Below are 25,727 nucleotides of genomic sequence, written 5' to 3'. Positions count from 1 at the left end.
TACTGTTACATCACAGTCCAAGTTAATGTTCCTTTCTCAAGTCAGGAGCCTGTAATTCATTGGTTGTCGTCAGTTGTATTTGGTTTTCGTTTTTTATTTTAGCATAAACTTGACCTTTTGTTTTCTCGTTTGAGTTGATTTACATTTTGTCAAGGCGGGGCCTCACACAGCTGAAATTTATGTAGTTTTGCTCCTTGTTGAAGGCCATGCGATGACCTATAACTGCTTACACCCTCGTCATTTGGTAGATCGTAAATAGTTGACTCACTGGCAATCATACCACATCATTCTTTTTTATAGTGCATTTTATTGAATGTTTCTTGTCTATAAGATTATGTATACACTATCAGTATGAGACGTAAATTACCCTTACTTGCATGTAATCGCTCTAAAATGATTATATCATTGTTTTACAGACTACTGAATAGCACTGTTGGTAACTCTGGTTTTGAAAAAATAAATAAAATCGAAAGTAAAAAGAAAAAGAAAAAGAAGCATTTAAGGTAAAATATTTATTAAACATTTTGAATAAAATTAAAGACATTTCTGTATTGAATTTGATTAGAACTTTGTTTATTGAAGGCAGATCTTGAACAACAAAATTTTGATTTTTTTCGGGAATTGGTGTGATAGGCTATAACAAGTGTTTACATAGACCCACACTCCTCAATATCTCCGATTGTTTATATCACTTGCAACTTATCCAGCTTTGGCTTTGACATTTTGTACATTGCTGAAGATAGAAACTATGTTAACCTGATTTAGTTTTCTTCAACTCAAATGTCCTACTGAAAACAAAATAAATTTCAAAAACAAAATCTATATTATAGCAATGGTTTAGAGACATTTGCAAATTAAATTACTTCACAACATTTATTGACAGCGGTTTTGAAGATTAACTGTCACACATCGCGGTCATTACAAAGTAAATTATCAAAGTTCAAAGATGACTCGTTAATAATAATTTTTACTAAAACATGCATCCATTCATGTTGATTGAGCTCAGTTTGCTGTTCGCATTTTGCATACAATTAAGTCATGGGAACTTTCTCTACAGGTAAGCATTTAAGGTAAAATATTTATTAAACATTTTGAATAAAATTAAAGAAATATCTGTATTGAATTTGATTACAACTTTGTTTATTAAAGAGAGACCTCGAACAACAAAATAGTTTCGAATATTTTCGGGAATTGGTGTGATAGGCTATAACCAGTGTTTACATAGACCTATACTCCGCAATATTTCCGATTGTTCATGTCACTTGCAACTTTCCCAGCTTTGGCTTTGACATTTTGTACATTGCTGAAGATATAAACTATTTTAACCTAATTTAGTTTTCTGCAACTCAAATGTCATACGGAAAAAAAATTAAATTTACAAATCTATATTATAGCAATGCTTTAGAGTCATTGCAAATTAAATTACACTGCAGAACATTTATTAACAGCAGTTTTGAAGATTAACTGTCACACATCGCGGTGATTACAAAGCAAATTATCAAAGTTCAAAGATGAATCTTTAATAATGATTTTTACTAAAACTTGCATCCATTCATTTGATTGAGCTCAATTTGCTGTTCGCACTTTACATACAATTAAGTCATGGGATATTTCTCTACAGGTTAACATTTTATACAAAACATCAATAAACATTTTAACCAAATAACAAAAAAATTCAAAATCATATGAAAATAGAGAATTATTCATTGCTAAAATATATGTTAGTAATCATCCCCCAACATATGTGAAACAGATGGACCACATCAAACTAAAATCTATGACAAACGTGATGATTTTAATTTTCGAATGATCTACTTTTCATTTGTTAGCAGTAATATAGCCTCTACCAGTCAAATGGCGTAAACATACACCCGTGCAGGTTGACACTGTTCGAACTACATTAACAGGAGTGTCTTCCTGAAACAATGAATAGCCAAGAAAACGACTGAAATCATGACTACAGAATTTTACGGTCACCATCACGAATAGTTGAACAATACGATGTGTCTATGTCTCAACTTATTATCGGCATGTTTTCGCGGTTTAAGATCTTTGGTTGGATTAGAGTCGTCTGAACTGTAAATTTGCCAATTGTGTCTTCGGTAGACAACTGTACCTCTTATTCAATATTGAAAATCAAATAATTACAACCTTAGACCCACTATATTTTATTTTAAGCAGTTCTGAGAGCTAATGCAGATACACACTATATATATAGCATGGAATGTTACAAATATTTAAGATACTAACAAAGTTGATTGTTTTCATTTACGTTTGACTGGTCAGTATTCAGATTAAAAAAGTGTGAATTTATTCTACGTTCTTCTAGTATAGTATAAATTTAGATTCCAACACTGCATCGAGTGTGATGTGATATTTTACACTCGAGACAGGGAAATTGTTAAATGTATACCGTGAGGCTTGCCGAGCGTTTTAAATATTCAAAATTTAACTGTCGGGAGTGAAGAAATATCATTTTGTACCAGAGTTGGTGATGAAATCTGTTTCTCTTATGATTTTAGGCGATAGGTAGACAAACTTTTTCAAAGATCTACAAAACGTTGTGTTCTTCATATGTGACGTCAACAGGCATGGTTTTCCCTTTTCTTGACGTTATAATTGGATTTTCAGAGAACAGCAATTTTACATGATATTTGAATTTCGATCAGTGAAGAACTGAGGTCAAACGAACCACACGTTGATTAGATAAAATAATCAACCGATCGGGGAGAGGATAAATCGGCTAAGAATTAGACAAAACCATTTAATTATTTAGTACACAAGTACATCTGATTCTTAACTGAAATAGACTGAAAAAAATAATCAAACTTAGTTTCTTTAAATGAATAGCCAAAGGAGATACAAATATCCTTTTTTTATGAAGGGGGAAATCATACACCGTAAAATAATTTGATTAAAAATAGCTCTCTGAAACTGACATTATCAAAACTTTAGATTTTGTTTATTGGAAACATATTTGCTACGTTTTTGGACCTAGGATGTACATGTATTTGACAATAAACTATCGATATTCCCATTTGGAACATACTTTTTTCCTCATCTTGTCGACTTGTTCACGTTGTTCCTTTTTTGTCTCATATGGCAGTCTGAGACTGTCCTTTCAATTAATAATTGATCTCAATGACTATGTTGATCCAATTAATTTGACATATATACTGACGTATTGACGTATACACTGTTTAAGCTTCTTCATGATAGTATCATGACAAATTTCTAGATAATGATATCGAGGGTCCATTGAAAACTAAACCCTACGTCAATTATAGGATTTCAATTTATATATTGGGAATTGCTTGCTTTTGTTCATCAACTTCCAGCAGCATCTGCATATGGAGTGAGCATCCCATAGTTGTACATTTTAAAGACTGTTGAAGGATACCGAAGGGATATTCAAACTCATAAGTCGAAAATAAACTGACTAATTCCTTGGCAAAAAAAGGACCAAAAGACAAACAACAGTACACAAAACTCAACATATGAAAATAGTCTGAGCAAACGGTAAGAAGATCCTGCTTCACATGTGGCATCCGTCGTGGTGCTCATGTAAGTACAAACCCGGTGATAAGTCTAATCCGGTAGTACACATTCGAGGAAAAGCGGACGGGATTGTGGTAACGGCAATTGGAACACATCCGTCGTCATCTGTGAAACATATATTCCATAACGATCAAATGTGAATATGGAAACTTAAGTAATGTGAGACATAATTGATATATACAATTTATTGTCAGTCTCTATTACTTAGCATTGCTTTAATTATAATTAGCAGATTAAAGCAGATTCATGTCATACATTTATATTGTCATTGTCATTTTGCTTAGTTTCTTTCGTTACCTATTTTGACATCGGACTCGGACTTCTTTTAAACTGAGTTTTACTGTGCGTATTGCTGTGTGTTTGTTTTTTCTACATAGGCTAGAGGTATAGGGGGAGGGTTGAGATCTCACTAAACATGTTGAACCCCGCCGCATTTTTGCGCCTGTCCCAAGTCAGGAGCCTCTGGCCTTTGTTAGTCTTGCATGATTTTTAATTTTAGTTCATTTATATGTTTTGGAGTTTTTAGTATGACGTCCATTTTCACTGAACTAGTACACACTTTTGTTTAGGGGCTAGCTGAAGCCCGCTTCCGGGTGCGGGAATTTCTCGCTGTGTTGAAGACCAATTGGTGGCCTTCGGCTGTTTTCTGGTCGGGTTGTTGTCTCTTTGACACATTCCCCATTTCCATTCTCAATTTTATTGGAATGAAGAAATATAGGAAACAATTTATACCACAGGTTGAAAGTGATAAATAAAAGCAATGGAATTATGAAATATTATAAAACAAACAGAGCATTGAAATATTGACATACGAATGTAAATGATAAAAATCAATATTTTAAGCCAGAACGCAAAATACAAATGATTTTCCATTACAGAAAAACAGTTGATCCGCAGACAGAACCCGAAAAATGGGCTGATAGAAAGAACATTACTCCAAGGTAAATTATATACGCCGTTTAGCCGAAGGAACTCGCCGCGGATTAAACTGTCTGAGCGGCGCGGGAACAGGTTATCGATGTAACTTCCATGAACAGTGTAAAAAAGAAACGAATAGATATTCTTTTAGACAATATATTTTCTTAAAACCGTCAAGCAATTTTGAAATAAGTTCGTCCGATATTTGTTTAAAAACTAGATATATCACCGAATTTCAATTTGTCCGTCTACGTTTATTTACCATAATACAGCTGAATTTTCTAGCCTAATTAGGACATATGTATATTTTCTTAGTTTGTTTTTATAAATGATCTTTTTTCCAAAAAAAAAAACGTTGTTTATCGACCGTGCGTAGCTTGTCAATGCATGTTCATTTCGTACGACCAAATTCAAAATGACTGAACGAAATGGGCAGAGACATTTAGAAAAGAAAGTAATTAGATAATAGTGTCAAGGAAATGAATATTCAGTCATAAATAGATACGTAACATCGTAGAAAAATATCTACAGAAGCGAACTATTGAAACCATACGAAATAGTTTTGTTATACACATATACACTTTCACAGTACTACAATCTGTCGATACCTATATTTTGGCATTGCACAAGGTCATGATTTTCTTTGACTGTTAATGACGTCTTTACACTAAATTCATTGGATGCTGGATGTGTGCTGATTGATACATTAGTCTTAGATACATTTTTTCTTTTATTAGTTGTTATTGGCTTTGAACTAGTTGTCAGTAACTGCGAGTACTCTGTGATCTGTACATTGTGGGTTTTTTTTTTATTGTTGTTAGGTATGTATAAATACCCTGCCATGTCCGGTCTGTTTTTTTGTTAGATGTATTTCTGCTTTGCATCGATCTGATTAGTTAAACCATTTTCAACTGATTTTTAAGTTTGTTCTTATGTTGTGCTGACACCACTGTACCAGGTTAGAGGAGGGTTGAGCGCTCACAAACATGTTTAACCCCGCCACATTCTTTGTATGCCTGTCCAAAGTCAGGAGCCTGTAGTTCAGTGGTTGTCGTTGGTTCATGTCTGTCATATTTGTATTTCGTAAATTGTTTTGTTATAGATTAAGCCGTAAGTTTTCTCAATTGAATTGTTTCATATTTTTCATGTCGGGGCCTGTTATAGCTAGTCAACTTTACGGTATGGTTTTTTTCTCATTGTTGAAGGCCGTACGGTTGCCCATAACTGCTTACATCCACTTCATTTGAACTTTGGTGGATATTTGTCTCATTGGCAATCATACCACATCTTCTTTTTTTATATATGCATTGACAAGCCACGCACGGTCGATAAACAATGAATTTTCTGGAAATACGTGCGACCTGAACCTGGGTCGCAATTCTAAACGTTTTAACATAGGATTATTCCGTAGCTTTATTGGTCGCAAAAAAGTCTCATTTGTTGATTTTACTATCGAGAACGTGATTGTAGTTACGACTATAGAAAATATCTGTGTTTGGTAAAAATAGTTCTATATAACCAACAATGCCAATAATTTTCTTTGACAACTTTTCATTGATTTGGTAAATTTACTTTTATAAAATAGGTTTTGTTATCCTCCCCGTCTGAATTGATATAAATGTTAAAATCATTTGTATGTTATTAGGTTTTATATGGATATATTACCACATCTACAATGATTTACCAATGATGAATTCAACTTGTTTCTATGTGTAGAAAAATTTATTTTGTTTTCTGTATTGTCGTAGCTCAACTACAGTGTAAATTTATGTTTGGGGCACTCAGTTTGATATGTTTTTATTGGGCATTTGTTTGGTAATTTGTTCTTTCTTTTTATAAGCATCAATGACGTATAAAGATCTGTCCCTGACCAGACTGACAACTGCTGATATCAGGACAATTTGAATAAACCGTCAATTTTAATATTCAGGACGTTGCTTCGTATCGGCCAACCAAAATTAATTAATGAAGATACCACTTTTAAAATTTCGTGCATCTAACGCAACAAAAGTATTAATTTCTTCTCCAGTACTGGGTAGATACCGATCACTGGTGGACTTATTTTCTGACGTATCATCTGCCTAGTGGTCAGTGTTTTGCCAGAGACACGATTTATAGCATAAATTTCTTAAATTATCCTTTGATATACTGTAAGGGCAATATACTGGCAACTTAGATTCAAATTCCTTCAAGCAAAGTTGATATTAAATGGTTTTGGTATTGGTTATTTGAATTTGTCTTCCACTTGTTGTATTTGTTTTGTTAGATTATACCATTTATAAAGAGTTAAATATCTTTCATGTACACATGTTAATTGTATACTCAATATGTGGGGTGTACGTTTATGAAACAGCAACCGAAGTACACAAATCAAACATCTTGAGGTCACAATGCTATCAGGAACAATACTCTCATGAGTTGTGTTTTGGCAATGTGTCAAGCTAAATTGTTCTTAGTCTATAAATATTGTGTATAAATTGAACAGGGACGTTTAATGTACGTTAAGTGTTGTGTTTTCTCACTTTAGTTTTATTAATGACTGCAGAACTGTTCAATGAAGTGAACAGTGAACACGTTCGATTTATGCATATCTTAATACTTGGACATTTTCATAGCCACAGACAGAAAGTATGAGAAATTTAGTTTGAATTTGATAACATTTGAATGAATTTAACCACCAGTGATGCTTACGTATATGCAGTGACAGATCACATCAATTCCAAGAACTTTTAAATTTAGAAGACCCAAGCCTGTTCCGGCAAAACTGTGTAGTGTATACCCTTATATTTTACAGTTATGGTTTTTTTATCATTACATATTTTCTATTTCTTTAAATTCAAGTTTTGGTTATCTTATTGAACTTTGGTGGATAGTTGTCTCATTGGCAATTATACCTCATCTCCTTACTTTTAAATTATTTAGAATAAGCAAATAGTCAATAAGTCATTATTGCCATTTAATGAAAGTAACCTTTTATTAATTTCATGCGTCTGAAGCGCTTTTCTATTTTTTTTCGTGCACTTCCGTTCGCTTTTTTATGTCTATTTAAGCTGTAATAGTATACATGTATATAAAGATAGGGACTTCCCATACTTTTTCTGTCTCTCGGGGGCTTGTAGATGAGTTCAAATTTCTTATGTTTGGATGTTATACATTTTTACGACTCACTAAAAAACATATAATTTGTCTGACATTGATATAGTTTGGATGTTTTATGAAGCCATTATTGTATATAACGAAAAATGTATGTGTAACAGATAATACCGAAACTATAAGGTCTGAATTAAATCTTGATCTTAAGCACAGTATACAACTTAAAACTAAAGTCTATCACAAACATGATGATTTCTACTTTCCAATGGTCAACTTCCTATTTCCTGGCAGGAGCATACCCTTGTCCTACCGTAAGGCGTTTACATATCTAAATTTATAGATTACGCTCGTGCATCTTCACACTATACAAACTTCATTAACAGGGGTTTGTTCTTGACAGAAAAACTGTTCTAAAAAGTTATAAGCAACAACGACTAAAATCGAAATTACAAAAGTTGCGTGGTTGACCGATACGTCGTGTGTGTGTGGTGTCTCAACTCCCTAGCGATATATTTTTGCAGTCTTAGATCTTTAGAATCAAACAAGGCTGATGTGTATATTTATCGATTTGTTTTCCTATTCCTGATTGTGACATTTTGACTGAGTGTGGATTTGCTCGAGGTTTAACATGTTTAAGCATGCATAGCAGGAAACTCTTACCTTGTCGATGCACCCTGTCTCGCTCCTATTCATGTTTATAGTTGTTTTATCTTGATTTGTATCTTCTTAATAGATGTATGAGATTTGAATATCGATAAACTATAGCTGACTCTAATTTAAGATAAAATGATTAAAAAATAATTTTTCAGAAAAAGTGGACATTTTGAAAAAGAACATGATACTAGAGAACTTACGCATGAAATGGACGATTTCGACCTCAAGGATGTTAGGAAACAACTGGCTTCAGTAGAGACAGGAAAGAAGTATGCCTGTTTTTCTCGTTTTTATTTGTGTTATTTAATGTTAGAAATTATGCTATGATACCATGTCATGACATCAATTTTTATTCTAGTTGAATTGCGTACTTTTTATTCCTATATGACGAGACCTGTATTTATGAGATAAAATATATGACACGAAATCAGTTAACAATCATCACATTGCGCATTAAAATATCTTGTTTAGCTCTTGTGTTCCTAAACAAATGCAAATGTTGCTATGCAGTTATGTATTACTTATCCCCTATTATTATACCCGAGGTTCATGCGCTGATAGTCTATTTGTCAATTCCTAATTAGAATCTGTTATCACACACTTTTGAGACATTTTGTCTTTGCGAATTGTATACTATAGAAACATACCGTACAAAAAGCGCTGCTGCCCTTGCAACGCTGGATACGTTGAAAGTGATATACATAAAGACGTTTTAATCATTTTTCAAATAACTATTGATATCAAAGTATTCAGTTTAACAACAGAATAAATGTGAGTAAAGGATTTGGAAAAAACTTTAAGATCACACACATTACGCAGAGATAAATTTAGTATGCCAGGTAGCTCATCATTGTCATTTAAAATGTATGTCCCTCTTGAGTTAGAATGTCCCTTTAGTATCTTTCGCCTCTGTTTTAAGGAAAACAATTGACAAAATCTTTCATTACACGATAAATTACAAAATTTGCAAATAGACTGTGGTAATCAGCACATGGAACCCATATACAGTCATTTGAATATCTCTATAGATTACTGACGTATATATTAGACCATGCAAAAATCAATTTCTGTCTCCTGTGTCCTTATTTTGTTATATCAAATACCATTTAAATATCCAAACTCATGATATATTTCAAACAGCTTATGTGCGTTACCAGTTTAATTTGTTTATATAATACATAATGCATGTTATTTATATTCACGAGGAACCAGTTTTTGTTGATTTTTTGCCTAATTTAACCAACATACTCAACGTAACGAAAAATTGACAACAATCTATTGATTTGGCATGTGCATACTTAAAAGATCAATAAACCGCAAATGTCAGGTCTCAAATTCCAATACTCTTACATTGTGATGTTTAAAAACGCAAATTTTCAGTATACGAAACGATATTTGCATATGCAGCCTGGTCTGTACATTTAACCGCTTTGAATAACAACTATTGTATCATATAGATGTCAAGTGCAAGTTTAGACCTTCATCACATAAAAAAATGCTTTTTTTTTTTTTAGAGTAGCTGATTTCCAGATAAAGGTCATGACTATAAAAGCAGAAAGGCTTGCAAAAGTTTGTAAGGGTGATTCTGAAATGTCTTCTTTGGACAAGGACAACACTGATATCTGTCCAAAAGACTTCTTGCAAAGTATAAGTTATGTTGAAAAGTATACTATCGACCAAAAAAGTAAAATGCAACTTTTGGAAAGAGAAAAGCAAAGTTACCTGAATAGGTGAGTAATCCTTTCCAGGTAGTGAAATTATATTGAATACATCATGTATGTTATAGCCTAAGTAAGTTTTAACTAGTTTAATCATGTTTTACGACACCCCTTATTGGTAAAGTCAACGTACCATACTTTATTTGAGAAAAGCCAACTAGTGTACATGATGTGTAACTTTTATCCTATATGCAATCTAACTTGAATATAATATCCAGAGGTCCACCATTGGCATTTGCTTGAAGCAAATTAAGAAAAAAGGTATAACAAAAATACCGAACTTAAAGGTTAATTCAAAAAGGGGGAAGTCCATAAAAACTGAAAAAATCAAACCTGAGACTTTATCAACAAACGGAAATAATGGAAAATAACTGCCATATTCCTGACTTTAAATTACTTGTATGATTTGTGATGTCTGGAAAAACAAACGGACGTTAAAATAAAATAAGACCTGTTGTGTATTATTTCGTTCTTCTTTAAAAAGGTTATAAAATTTATTAAATAATAGCTAAGGTTTTGTGTTTCATTTGATTTTGACGTCAACCAATTAACGTCATAAGACGTATTCGCCAGATTAAAATAAATCTGCATTTTTCCAGAAAAATTTGGATAAATTTACATACAGCTTAATAATACCATTTGATAAAAGACTTTCCGTTTTGAATTTTCCTTGGAGTTCGGTATTTTTGTTATTTTACTTCTTAAGATTAAGTTTGCCGGTATGCAGATAGAAATTATAACTATTTATTTGCATGTTTGCATCAATCGATCAGAATTTTGTGTAACTTTGCCAGTTTATATATCTAATTGTCATTTCGGCGATGTAAAATCCAAGTTTGGAGTACATTTCAAGAAAAGAAACAAAAAAGATAAACCCTTTTCTAGATAAATGCAACAATTATTTCAGCAAATTGACGACACATTGAATTACATTTTAATGCCAGGGCCAGTTTGACACTTGCTTATACATTTATGTGAAATTGTTGTTTACTATTAATTTTTAAGCCTTATTAACGACATAAGAGGTATCATGTTTTCCGGTCTTTGTGTCTGTCTGTCCGTTCGTATGACGACCCATAGGTAACGGGTTCTCTTTTTGAGTAATTACCATTCAGTTGTGGTCAGACTAACTATGTACACATGTGAATAATGGTGTGAACTTAACGATGCATGTATAAGCCAAAATCAGGGATTGACCCATATTTTGTGGTTTATTGATCAGGATTAAGTTTTGGTTTGAAGTAGCTTAATTTGTCTATGGTAGTTAATGAGATGTCTTTAGCCTTTGTACATTATATAACAAAGAGATTATCTACGGCTGCATTACACCAACGCAGGAATTCTTGAAATCCATACCAAAAGCGACTGTGGACATAGTTAAGATTTAAACGTTAGAAGGATATATTGCAATTTATCTTTGTCCGTCTAACAAATTACCAATTCAGATACTTGGTGAAGAGTACGGTCCTTTTCTGTAAATTCTTCATACAGGAACATTTTTTAAATAAATTTTTAATCTTTGCTAAAATTCACAGTATCAGAGCTTCATGCGCTCTTTGAGTTCATCAACATATCTTTCTAACATGTTACCAAAGAAGTGTTCACAAAAATACCGAGCTCCAAGGTAAATTCTTATACGGAAAAGTCCATAAAACCTGATAAAATCAAACGCTCGACTTTATCAATCAACAGAACGAATGGAAAACAACTGTCATATTCCTGATTTAGTACATGCATTTTCCAAAGAAAATGGTGAGTTAAACTTGGTTTTAAAGCTAGCTAAATCTACCACTTGTATCACTGGTGTATTATTTTTAGTAACCAATAATTCATTTTGGTTGTCGGTTTTCTTTTTATTTATATTATTCTACAAAATCATGCGCACTTTGAAACATTGTTCATGTACCATGATTATCTCCAACAATGATTCAAAGTACGTTACTAATTCTGTTTCATATCCACTCCCAGGTAGGTTTCAAAACTGTTCAGGATTATACCATGTACAAATAATAAAACATTTGAATTGCTATATTTCTTTGTGAGTTCTTGGTCGAGTGTGTGGGAGATCGCAAGTTCGATCCGCTATCTGCACTTTTTCCAATTCTGATATTTTGCTGAAATATTCAAAACCTTTAATTTCAAAATGAGTTTAATTTAGAAACGTTTCATTTTTTATATTGAAAATAAGTAAACGTTTATTTGATATTTGGTACTTTTGATCCGTTAAACATAAAAGGTAAAATATCTAAACTATTTTAAGATTGAACAAAGATCCAACCCCTTACTTAAAGCTTGAGCTACAGCTCGCTATATACATTGTAGTTTGAGTAAACATTTACATTAGTCAGTTTCAGTTCGATAAAAAAGTGAAAAGACTACAAGGTGTCAATAAAAAACCATCAGTCAAATAAAAACAGAAAAACCATGGCAAAAAGAATAACGACGAAACGACAAATATATAACAAATAATATAATAAAATAACAACAACAAATTTCACTGAAAACTTAAGATTGGAAAGAAGGATCAACGCAAAATTCACCAAAAACCGGGATGAACTCATGTGCTCTAAAAGAGTAGATAAAATTGAGAATGGAAATGGGGACAAAGAGCAGACAACAGCCGAAGGCAACCAATGGGTCTTCAACGCAGCGAGAAAATCCCGCAACCGGAGGTGGTCCTCAGCTGGCCCCTAAATAAAATTGTGTACTAGTTCACTGCAAATGGTCGTCACACTAAACTCCAAAAAATATAAATGAACTAAAATTAAAAAAACATACAAGACTAACAATGTATGTAATTACTGCTTGAAATATGGCACCCGTCGTGTTGCCCATGCAAGTAAAAATACAGTAAAAGTTTGCTTCCGTAATGTCACAATCGAGAACAGAATGGTAATTACGACAACAGGAACATATCCGTAGTCATCTGTTAGCAGATATTCCATAACAGTTAACAAAATCATGATGTCGTCTGTATAATTTACGTAAGAATATCCTTCGAGTATAATTTCGAGATGATACTTGGTGTAAAAGTTAACACTTAAACTTCTTATCTATCATACAAAATTACTAGTCGTTAAAAGATGATTTTTTGCATATATTCATATATATTTTCTTTTATATATCATTTATATAGTTATAATATATTTTTTTTGTTCATATCTTCAATGAGGGCATCATGGACGCGTGTATGCCACAATTGTGGTAGGCCTTGGGTTAAATCTCCAATTGGATCACACGATTCGTGTTCGGAGAGAGTAAGTGGCATGTCCTTTTTCAGATAAGAAATCCAAGACAGCATATACGTTTAGTGCAATGCATGGACCATTACATATGACCGTACTGAGTATATGATATAAATCGTAAGACGTAAAACGTTAAAATCCATGAAAAGGTAAATAATTTCATCAAATTTCAGCAATTTTCCTTTAAATGGGGTATACTTTTCATTTTTATATTGTTTTTTTTAACATTTTAAGATTAAGCAGTCTTGCAGGAGCAATGTTATCTGATGATAATCCAAATATAACCGACTTAAACGACCCTAAACGACCTACAAAACTGGCTGAACAACTATGCAGTATTTATGATAATGATTGGACTGATGCGATGGAAATGTTAGAACAAAGTCTACCAAACACAGAAGAAAATAAGGAAAAATGTGCTCATCATTTATATTGTGTAATTAAGGTATGAGTGAAGATAGGGTGTAGTGTTTTGACAAAGGAGTTACATATACGGAGCAATGTACAATGTATAACAACTATAAATTTTAAAATGATATATATATCGTTATGTCACCAACGTTTCGTAAAGGCGTCTACTCTAAAAAGTCATCTAAATTTACAAATAATTTATTAACTATATTTGCATAAAACTAATGTTTCATCTCAATATTTCATTTTTTTCTTCAAATAAAATGTCTCTAAATTCATTATCAAAGTCTGCGTCATCTACCTCTACTATTACCAGGAAGCTAGAAATAGGTATTTTCGGGGTTATTATTTGTTAACCTTACTCATTTGATATCATTGATTGATAAACAAAAAATATATGTTATCAGTTTCAATAAAATTGGTTCCTCTTTTAAATTTGATTTTATGACCCAAACACCTACATTCTCGTAAGCTTACATTGACAACTTGTGCATCATATACATTTTGATAATTATTGTTAATATAAGTGAGATGTATAATTACAGAAACAATGTTAGCAATTGTGTATGAACTTTTAATGTTAGGTGTATACCTTTTTTCTCAACTATAATCTAATATATGAATTAATAAAATAGAGTTAAGCAGCATTTCTTCTAAATATATTATGCTAATTTAAAGGTGAGGTATGTCGTCTAACTTTTTAATATTTTTTGTAAATGTTACATATTTGTATTGTTTATTGTAATCTGTGTTTGTAATTTGGTAGCAATCCGATTATTTGGATTTTATACTAATACAATATCTTATCTTATACAATCATCTTCAAGTTCAAATAAGCTTTCTTTAACACAACTGTTAAATTGCAAATTACAAATCATTTTTTATGGGCCGTTGTTTTTTGAAGATCATTGCGTTATTTGCACAAGTTTAATTTAATTTAGGAAATAGGTAAGTTTCACTAGAAAGACTGGACAAATTCAAATTGCACAAGTAAGATGATCTGGCATTATTGCCATCCAGACAGACGCTTCAAAGAAAACAGTTTGATTTTTCTTCATTCATATATTAGGAGATTTGCAAATTATGTTGTATTTCAACTATAATCACGACTGGATTGAGTTGTTATTGGCCTTAATTGATACACTTAGAGTTAACATATTTTTGAAAAAAGTTAGAATACCGAAAATGAAATAAGATGTCGAAAAAAGACACAGACGTATTCAGTTCAAATTTCAGAGGTTCGCAGTCAATATGAGACTTTCAATAGGATAACATAATAACGGTTCTTTAACAAATTGAGATCAATGATCATACCAAGTGCTTAGAAACAAAAGCGGTCAAAACTGTACAATTATCGTTATCATGTTACTTTATTTTGTATTATTGATTTGTAAAACTAGCTACGTCTACTTATGTGAATTCGTTGGTGAATTTCTATGTTATTCGTTGAATTGAATGTCCCTTTGGTATATTTCATATCTTTTTGTAAGTACGATAACTCGGCTAACTGCTGTAGATTGAGCAATTTGTTATATCTGCAAAGAAAGTACAATAAAGATGTTTTTTGTTCTGTTTGCATTTTGTTGTATCTCACTATTTCATAGTTTATCTTTATTCTTTGCAGGTGATTTACCAGACATGTAAGCTTAAAGCAGACGTACAGCTGCAAGGAATAACAGAACATTATTTTCTATTAAATAGTCCCTCTTTAGACCAGGTAATTTATATAGTAGTCAATTACCCGCAGACCTTTTTTTATGTATTGCATTACCAATACTAAGTATTGTGCATTTCTACAATTTCTACCATGTCTGTCTCCTCATTGGTGCTCGAGATCACACTTTATTAAAACAAAAAGGATACTGGTAACCTTGTCAATGAGACAACTATACACCAAAGACCAATCGACAAGGCACTTTTGTTTTACAAAAGTAGGTTATTTGATGAATTAAAAATCCATGTGAAAAAATGTGTAACAAAAATAACGAACTCAAAGGTAAATTCTAAAAGGGGAAAGTCCATAAAAACTGACAAAATCAGACGTAAAGAATCAACGGAACAAGTAAAAAAACAACTGACTTGGTACAGGCATTTTCACATGAAAATATAGGAAATAGTTATCACAAAACATTTGTAAAGGGTCCCGCGGAATAATGTGTCTCAAAGAACGACTCGTCCTTTTTTTCTAAAACAGTTCATCGGAAGATACCAAAACCTTGTTGATAAATATTCCGTATCAACTTCATAAAAAATACATGATGGTCCTAAAGTATAGATTCTAGGTATTTCTAGGTAAACGTTGTTTATCATCTTAATTACGTGTTATGGTGTTTTTTTAATTGTCTTTTCAAATTATTAACCTTTTCTGTTTAGTCCATTTTTGGTAATATCCTTTTGGCGTGACTCGGTACTTATACATGCCGCCATTGTGTTATTGTGCTATAGTCATTTTTTGTATTCTTGTCTTTCATTTTTGGCTATGTGCTTTGTTTATATGTCATTTTGGTTTTTCTTTGTTGGCATATTTGTTTGTTTTTATAGTGATTAAGATTATAACAAAATGTTGACTGCTGTACCCCTATTTTTGACATTTTTACCTATTATGTATGTTTGTTTTGTTCACACACTGTTGTCAATATAATGGAATTTTATGCGACTGTCATACAAGTGAGAGGTTTAGCTAGCTATATAACCAGGTTTAATCCACCATTTTCTACATAAGGAAATACCTGTACCAAGTCAGATATATGACAGTTGTTTTCCATTCGTCTAATGTGTTTGGGCTTTTGGTTTTGCCATTTTATAAAGGACTTTCCGTTTTGAATTTCCCTTGGAGTTCGGTATTTTTGGTATCTTACTTTTTTCTATAAACAGTGCATATAAAGAAATTATTTGATTTTAGGAATTCTGTCACTAACCATAAAGTTTCTTCAGTATTTATTGGCAACTTTCATACAAGTGAGAGGCTTAGCTAGCTATCAAACCTGATTTAATCCAACATTTTCTACATAAGGAAATGCCTGTGCCAAATCAGGAATATGACAGTTGTTTTTCATTCGTTTGATGTGTTTGAGCTTTTGATTTTGCCATTTAATAAAGGACTTTCCGTTTTGAATTTTCCTTGGAGTTCGGTATTTTGTTATTTTATTTTTTTTTTTCTCACCTGCGATTGCTGCTGTCAGTGTAAGAGTGTAATGTCGACTGTAAAAAGTGAATCAATTTATCAGTTATATAAAGAATTTAAAACAAAATCAAACTTTTTCTCTAGATGCTATTTCTTGATCTTGAACATAAGCTCTTGTCCAAGTTTCATAAAAATCCATGAAGGTTTAAACATTTATTATGTCAAAAGCATTTCATCCAAGACTGTCTGTAAGTGATAACTGCAAAAAAACAAGTTCATTTTTGTGTAAAAAATAATATATATTTTCGAAATTTAGTTTCAGACATTATCTTTTTATCATAGAAAAGGTTCTGCCAAAGTTTCATAAAATTCTATGAAGGTTTGGTAAATTGATGTGTAACAAACCTTAACCCCAGACTGCATCTATTTGTTAACTGCAAAAAACATAAGTCCTTTATCAGTAAAATGATAATCCCAGACTGCATCTACTTGTTAACTGCAAAAACATAAGTCCTTTATCAGGAAAATACAGACAAATGAAATTTTTTTTTCTTCAAAATTTAGCTTTGGATACTGTCTTTTGGTCATAAAAAAGCTTTTGTCCAAATTTCATAAATTTCCATACATGTTTGGTTTGACAATGTTATTGATGATCGAAAAACTTTAACCTTAGACTGTATTTAAATGTTAACTGTAAAAAAAACTAAGTCCCTGTATCAGTAAAATATGGAAAAAGTTTTGCTCTGGATACTATCTTCTAATCATAGACAAGCTTTTGCCAAAGTTTGGTAAAAATCCAGGATTGTATGAACAAAAGTCGCAGGCTCGAACATTCTGATTGAAATAAAGACAGTGTAACATATATGTTAATAAGAAATAAATTATACTAAATCTAATTTATTAGACAAGAGAAATATATTTTCACATAGATTATACACCTATATGGAGTTGTTTTCTTTCAGAACGATAGGTCTTTCTTTTGAAGAATCAACCTGGACGATACCAAGTTTCAATGAAATTTAATTCAAGGCATAAAATAATGACCTGTGTAAGGTCATTAATTCCCGGATTAAAATTTACTGTAACATTTAATTCGTTTGATAGTTATCGTGTGTTGTTGCTAATTGGGGTTTTACTTTTTAATTTTCCATCTTTGATAGGTTTAAGGCAGAAACAATCCTTTCCCCGTTTTTGTTAGACTGAAATATCAAACATCGTCGTTGACGCACATTTTAACTTTCGAAATAAATAATGTGAAGTGTTGTTAATTTATCGCTACAACAAAGGGATATTATATGAGATGAATTTAATAATGCAAAACTTTTCATAGCACTTTTAAAACAAGCCAGATTTAACACATTCGTGCGTAGGATTTTTCAAATCTTTTTGATTCATGTGTTGAAAACCATACTATGACCTATGGATATTCTTCTTCTAGTTACATGTACATGTATAACGATTTCGTGCTCTCTTCGTGACAGTTCTTAACTTTTTACATCTATATATACCTATACTCTATCAAATGATCAAATGACCAAATATTCTTATTTTCCATAGAATAACAGCCACGAACTTTGATAATGGGGTGGGGAGGGGCAGTATAATATTTAATCCAGATTCTCAGATTAAAAAAGAATTGTGTTGCCAGACAAAACAGAGAAAACAATTATTCTAAATACTTCGTTAAAAATCTACTTTTCCGCGATAAAAATGTCACAAAAAAAAAGGATAAAACATAGCATCCCCCTTTCATAAACTAAGATGATACAATAAATTACTTACAAACTGACTTGTATTTTTCATACACCGTAACAATGCATTATTTGTGTCTTGCTTCATGCAGTTACCGTAATATTTTTTATTATAACTTGATAATGCCATGATTTCAAGTGTATATCAAGATTTATTAGTGAGTTTTATTTCACATTATAAATGAGCCGTAGGGCGTAATAAAACCTGAACGCATCAGAAAAAAATATCCCACTTTAGTTTGGTCGGTAAAATATGATGCAAATCAGATAATGCATATTTTAAGGTTTTTCTTGCTTGTCTTATAACACACCGAGGGGTGTCAGGATTGATCAAACGAAAGACTAACCCCCCGAGGTGTGTTATACGACAAGCAAAACCTTAAAATTTGAATTATCTATAACTTAATTGGGGGGGAAAATCTTCTACAAGCAGATTACATGTACTTTTAACTGAATTTTTCTAAATACAAAACTGTAACCAGTCTCTTTATGGATTACTTACCAATTTTCCATATTTGAAAGAATGATCAACATAACTATTGTACTTTTAGTCCTTAAAATTCAAATTCATTTTCAAGGGCAATCAGTTAACTAGATTTGGTGCAACATAATGCAGTTGTGTACTTGCTTTTGCCAACGGACTGTTTTTGATTCAATTGTAACTAGTATGGGCTTTGTTACTGCTTCTTTATTCTACTGTTACCTATATCTGAATTATCATTCCAAGTGATCTTAATTCTTACTTCTATTTTCTATGTTTTCAAATAGTATTAATTATTAATTTAAGTTGGAAAAACTGGAAGAAACAACGAATTTATATAAAATTATCGGATAACAATTTGTTTTCATAGAATGTATATGCTATCCACTATAGTAGATTTCGGAATTTGAATTGTTCAAAAAAAAATTTTGTGACACTGACCACAAATTTCCAACATAGTTATTATAACGACAAGTATGTGTATGTTTGAAATAATTTTCAATGATCCAACTTTTCCCAAATACACTAAAGGCACATCATTGCGAACAGCTACGAGTCAACATCCGACCTTCAATAATGAAAAAAAAATCAATAACGTGTAGGAAGCGCAAAAGGCTTAAGTACAAAAATCAATAACGTGTAGGAAGCGAAAAAAGCCTAAAATAAAAAAAATGTGAAACAATTAAACAAGTATAAAAACAACAGCCTGGTTTGATATAATATCATCAAACATAAAAACAATAACAAGTAGCAACAGACGACAACCTCTAGACTACATGCTCCTGGCTTACGACAGTCACATGCATGATATGGTATATAGAATACTACGAGTAGTAACAATACAGAACCTGTACAATAAGATAAGACACAACAGTAAAAATAAATGCAGAGCAAGACAAACACCTTTAAACAAAACTAGTGGAGAAATCAGGAATTCCACAATGTTCATATTCGACATAATCACCCGCCATGTTTTGCTTACGACCCAAAACTTCAAATAACGCCACACAGAAAAGGTTAACTGAATTAAAATGACGACTTTTAATTTGTTTCTGTATTATACGACAAACTTCATACCATTTTGTCTTAAAAAAGACAAGTAATCTATGATTGTCTTTTGCACTATTGTCTTCATATTTTATGCGATGAAGTACCAGCGAATGTCCTGCTTCCTATTCATGGTTTGGGGTTTTATTAGAAAATCGTAGTAGTAAACAATATGTTTTACCCTCTAATTTAAAAAGAGAGAAAATGCTAAAAATCATAATACCAAAAAAAAAAAAAAAACCCCAGACAACACCATATGACACAAAAGAAAACCATCTGGTTTAAAATATGTACAAAAATAACATTCAATATTTCTTTATACAAATTACCGCTAAAATGAATGTTTATTTTTATTATTTATAAGTCAAACTTAAGATTGCAATATTCAAATATCCCAGTTTATACTTTATCATTGTTCAGATCAAAGGCTGGTGGCTTAATTATCCGTCCGAAAGAAAGAAAATAATTGAAGGCAGAAAACTTACCGCTATGGGTGTTATAAAGCAACTTCAGGAGGTATTTATTGTTCACACAAAATTAATTACTGTATAATTTTAACAATTGCAACTACCAGTAGTAACCATTATCATAAAAAATCATTAAAATAAAAGATGTGCTTATTGTTTATGTCGCAAGAGTAAAGGGAGACATTTTCATATTAAAGCTGTATCATACGGGCATTTTAATGTTATCTTATAATTATCTATTTCATTAGGTATTCATGGCATAGGTCTCCCCTGGAGTCAACAACTGAAAATTGACTATACATGTCTAATTAGATTATACTATTTGTAATAATTCAATGATATAAAGATTGATCCGTGTTATATGGTCCATGAGTGATTATGAATAGTACAAACAATGATCATTTATCGAAAATTTAAGACATTAGACCATATATGAGACAACTGAAATCCCACTGATTACTTGAAAGAAATGTTTTCATTAAATGTCTTACTCATCAATACAAGTTTGATTTCGAGTAATCTATGTACTTTGTAATATAATATTTTGAAAAATGAAGTGAAGTAGGAATTAAGAAAGTATCGAACATTCATAAGGACAATCGTCCTTTTGACTATCTTATACATTTAGTTAAGAGCTGTAAAATAATCTTTCTTTAACGAATAACACCTTCTGTTGGGAACATGTTTTTTGAGGGATCTCAAGGGTATGAATATAAAAATGATAATTGGGAAAATAAATGCTACAGAATCGTTGGTGGGCTATATTGTGAAGTAAGTGGAAAACAATTTACGGATATATTGTATTATAAATCAATGTTGTAATGAAAAAAAGGTAAAAACCAGAAAGTATTTCATGAACTCCAAAATAGAGCAAGACTGGGTAAGCCGACAGCGTAGGCGTTTTATTTAATGCACACACCATCACACCAGTAATGCGAAAAAACTACCATTCAAAATGTTACGATAGAAAAAGGAACTGAATCGGTAAAATTAATGATCATCCTATTATTTGGTTTCTTAAAATCTAGAACCACAAGGAAATAATTCTATGGGGTGATTCACAGAAACAGCGAATCGTTGAACGAAATTTTGGTGGTCACAGTTAAGTTTTTGTGCTGTCAATGTCTGTGTTTTTCCTTATATCCCTGCTGGATGATATTTTAATGTCCGAAAAACAAAATCATTATGTTTTATTAAAAGAAATCTTGAACTGTAGTGATGAAACTGGTTAAGTTTTCAGAAACATCACTTGTCAAATTCTTACAAGAAGCCGAGATGAAACGATATTCGACAGTTTTGTGAGTAAATTAGATAGTCAATACATAGTTGGGACTCTCAAATGTTCAGAAAAAACGTAAGCTGAGATGTGATAATGCTTTTATTGTCTACCATTTGGCTCTCTGTTTAGTGCAGAAGACTTGGATGTAGATAAATACACAGATACATTCTAATGAACGTTCGAGCGGCAATCACATCATTCCAAAACCCCATTTTTGGCTGCCCTTTCGGCCGGTACTAACTCAGATGTTGCGAAAACTTGAATCTAATCCTTGATATGGTCGTATCATAAATCATTTATAAATCACAAAATTATTTTTCACAATTTTCTTACATTTATTCAAGTCCAGTGTTCTTTTGTTCGCCTATTTACAACATAGTAATGTAGGATGGAATAGCATCTTTATTGACGTAAGAACCCTCTCGATTAAAGTCTATTTGTTAACCCCTTTTTAGAAAGGTCATTACCGTTTGGACTTGAACATGTCTACAGGGATCGTGTCTTAACTTCGACGTTTCACAGACTCATTTAAATAAGATATTTTCTTTAATGACGTCTGATCTAAATGACAATATATATATGTACTATCAACGACAAACAAATTGTTTTTGTCATTGTCAAATTTACGTCTTATGTAGGCGAAACTAGCCTCTGGCGTACAAAATTTTAATCCCGGCATCTATGAAGATTTTATTACTATCTGCTACCCCTTTTTTGCTGACGTGTTTGTGAGATTAATTTGTATGTTTGTTTGAATGTTTTAGTTAGTTGTGTTGTATATCTGTTATGCATGTTTAAATAGTTTCTGTTGCTGGATCCCAATTATTGTCACATTAATCTATTATGTCTGTTTTGGTTGCTTACCCAATTATGTCAATATAACGGATCTATAAATAACTGTCATACAAGTAGGAGGTTTGGCTAGCTATAAGTTATACATTTATAGTACTGAAAACACACGCATACTAATAAATAGTATACCCCCTGCTAATGCAAAATGTAAAATTGGAAAACGTAGTCGATGTTTCAATTGAACATGAAAAAAATGAATATGTGGTAAATGAGGAAAGATCAATTTCGATATTGATATACAATTGTAAAGATGGTGATTGAAGATTTTGGAGTAGATTATCCTTAACATAATTATGAATTCACATCTGATTGACGACGATGCTTGCATATACCTTATTACAATTTTAAAAGCAAGCTTCCGTCATACAAGAATGGCATGACAATTCTTAGAAAGTTCTAGTAACTTATCGACTTGTATATTGATTCTTTGAAGTTTGTGAATCTAATATTTGATGTCTTTACACAAGAAGAAAAGATGAAATTTTCAGTTTTTACAATGAATGATTTTGTATAACTTAGATTCTGAGTGCCTTTTAAAGAATAAATGATCATGGTTTTCTGTGAGTCAATCAAGCAAGGTGGAACATTATATTTCATAAAAACAAATAAGAATAAAGAAATCGGATATAGAAAAATCATAAGACGAGGGATGTATATAGGACCATGGTCTAAGGATAAAACGACATATCGAAAGATAAAAATAAATGAGAGAATTAAAAAAAGTTAAACAGAACTACTATTAATTAACTATCCACGGGTGAACATGGAAATCCAATGTATGATTTATTTGTTGATTTAATTCAATCAAAGATCAAGAAAATGTATAGTTTTGCAATTAGTAAAATGAATACTTAAACATCAGTTATACCATCGTCTTAGAAACCCACTATTAGTAGCTTAACTGTGAATGTTTTTTTTTTTATTTCTCTGATGTTTTTCTTTGTTTTCGATTGCCTTTTCGGAGGCGTCAGGTGTTGCTGTAAAGTTTGGTCTGTTGTGCTGTCCAGTACTTTTGTTACCCCAGTTGGCAATCCCCTTTATTATGTCTAAGTTTCATATTGATGTGTGTGGCTTTTATATTGCAGTATTGCATATAAACGAAAATGTACACTTAGTGGAATTTCAATTTCAGACTTTAAAAGATGATCCAGTCTTTCTGCAGCAAAGGAATGATTGCTATCCTAAACTTGACCTTGATATGTTTGATGTTCTATTGGCAACCTCATATTTCAATAAATGCATAGCTATTTGTTGGAATCTTGTCATACAGGATCCTCCGATGTATCTTGAGACGGTCAAACTAGAAGGCAAATTATTGGACAAAGAACATTACAAAGAATATACAAAATCTGGAACCAAAATAAAGTATATTGTGTGGCCCGCATTATACCTGTTTTGCAACGACAAAAAAGGTCCTTTGATGGCCAAAGGTGTTGTTCAAGTCAATTGAATGTTTTCAAAACAAAATATGGATAATGTAATCTATAATAACGAATCTAGGTTTGAAATCTTACTATATATAGAGATAAAATATTCCAATCATAGTATGTGTTGTAATTTGGCATGTATTTTTGTTATTTTACTAAATAATGTTTACATTTGAATAAATGATTGTATGTATGTGTCAACTTTATTTTTCTGTCGACATCTATAATGTAGTTCAGTAGATATTAAGATGTAGGATTAATTATTAAAAAAACAAAGAAAAATAAAAGAACTTCGTGTGTTTTCATAAATATGGTCCATCTGCAAACAATAGAATCATACAGTTATTACTCAAACTGTCCTATAGATATTTGCAGAGTATACTATGATATATATTTCATGAAACGAGATAATTAATATGACCAGTCACTGAATGTAAAGGTTAAATATATAAATGCTAAAATACAGAACCCACAACTGAAATTTATGTTTTATAAAAGTTTGTATTTTCCAGAAAAGTTAGGAAAATTAGCATACTTTTTGAGATTTCTTGTGCTATTATAATGTTTCTGTAAATCATTTATACTGTTTAGTTATTCTTATTCACATAAGGAAATACTCTAACTTAAATGACATTAAATTATTTGTAATGTTTTTCAAATTATGTATTGTTTGTCTTTGTCCTATTAAAAAATTTAAAAAATGTAAACTGTACAAGTTTAAAAGCAGGTTACGATTTGTAAAGAATATAATATAATGACTGAAATAGTAAGCATATTTTATTAATGAACACAGTTTACCCTTGAATACATGTCTCAAAAAAGTATTTTTTTCCAACCATTTGGATATTCAAAATTATTTGAGCAGAAAAAACTTGTTCACCTTAATTCTTGTTTGCTCTCTTCAATCTTTTCCTGTTTTCTAAATATATAATGTGTCATACTAATTTTGGATTTTCAAGGCATTAATAAAATGAATCGAATCATAAAAACAGCCTCACATTTAAATATAGGGTTCCCTTTGTTATTTATGTTTATACTATCATTAGTTTGTAACTAAACTTTCAACTTATCAAGCCGGTAGTATATTTGAAATGAATTAAGGAAAAATAATAATCATATCTTTAGAAAAGCAACATTTTATATAGTTGTAACATTTATCTCATCATTTCATGTTTGTGTCGAATTCAATTCACAATTCCAATGTACAAAAACTGTTTTTGTTTTAATAAGTAGTTGGAGTTTTAAATAAGACACGAAAACGAGTAGATTAATGCCTTTGCTAAATATCTTATAACGCCATTTGTGAACAAGTGCCAAAATACGAAATCTGCAAATGCATATGTTAAAGTGAATTATTACGAGTTTCGATATCAACATCAAGATTTGTGCATAAGACAATACGCCTTAGAACACAATAGTTTTTTTAAAGGTTTCTTCTTGCATAATAATTTTAACGCGAATTCCAAATTAGCAGATAGTTAGTTTCAGCTTGTTTGTAAGTATTAACTTTTCTCGAAGAAATTTATTTAGTTTTTGAACCGATTTGAACATTTTTTTTTGTTCTGAATTTACATGTTAACTGATTTTTTTTTTAAAAACAATATATGTATTTGGGTAACATGAATCAATATCTTGATCTTTTGATGAAATACTAGAGTAAGTTGATCTGTTTTGCATCTGTCAAAGTCTTAAGACGATTATG

At 31.4% G+C, this 25,727-nt stretch overlaps 1 protein-coding gene across 3 annotated transcripts in view; it reads left to right on the top strand.

Moving 5' to 3' along the window:
• LOC127716434 (uncharacterized) overlaps positions 1–24,218 on the top strand; it is a 48,539-nt gene extending 24,321 nt beyond the window's left edge. For all 3 annotated transcript variants that reach the window (XM_052222624.1, XM_052222622.1, XM_052222623.1), the window contains 8 exons: positions 417–503; positions 4,437–4,499; positions 8,379–8,492; positions 9,738–9,953; positions 13,421–13,631; positions 15,222–15,314; positions 20,421–20,516; positions 23,731–24,218. In XM_052222624.1, coding sequence (XP_052078584.1) covers positions 417–503; positions 4,437–4,499; positions 8,379–8,492; positions 9,738–9,953; positions 13,421–13,631; positions 15,222–15,314; positions 20,421–20,516; positions 23,731–24,048 — 1,198 coding nt within the window. In that variant the 3' untranslated portion in view covers positions 24,049–24,218. The remainder of the gene's footprint in view (positions 1–416; positions 504–4,436; positions 4,500–8,378; positions 8,493–9,737; positions 9,954–13,420; positions 13,632–15,221; positions 15,315–20,420; positions 20,517–23,730) is intronic.
• Positions 24,219–25,727: the final 1,509 nt, after the last annotated feature.

The sequence above is a fragment of the Mytilus californianus genome, unplaced genomic scaffold (assembly GCF_021869535.1).
Source record: "Mytilus californianus isolate M0D057914Y unplaced genomic scaffold, xbMytCali1.0.p SCAF_9, whole genome shotgun sequence".
NCBI lineage: Eukaryota > Metazoa > Mollusca > Bivalvia > Mytilida > Mytilidae > Mytilus > Mytilus californianus.
The sequence above is the reverse complement of the archived record's forward strand: the minus strand, read 5'-3'. Positions and strand labels throughout refer to the sequence as shown.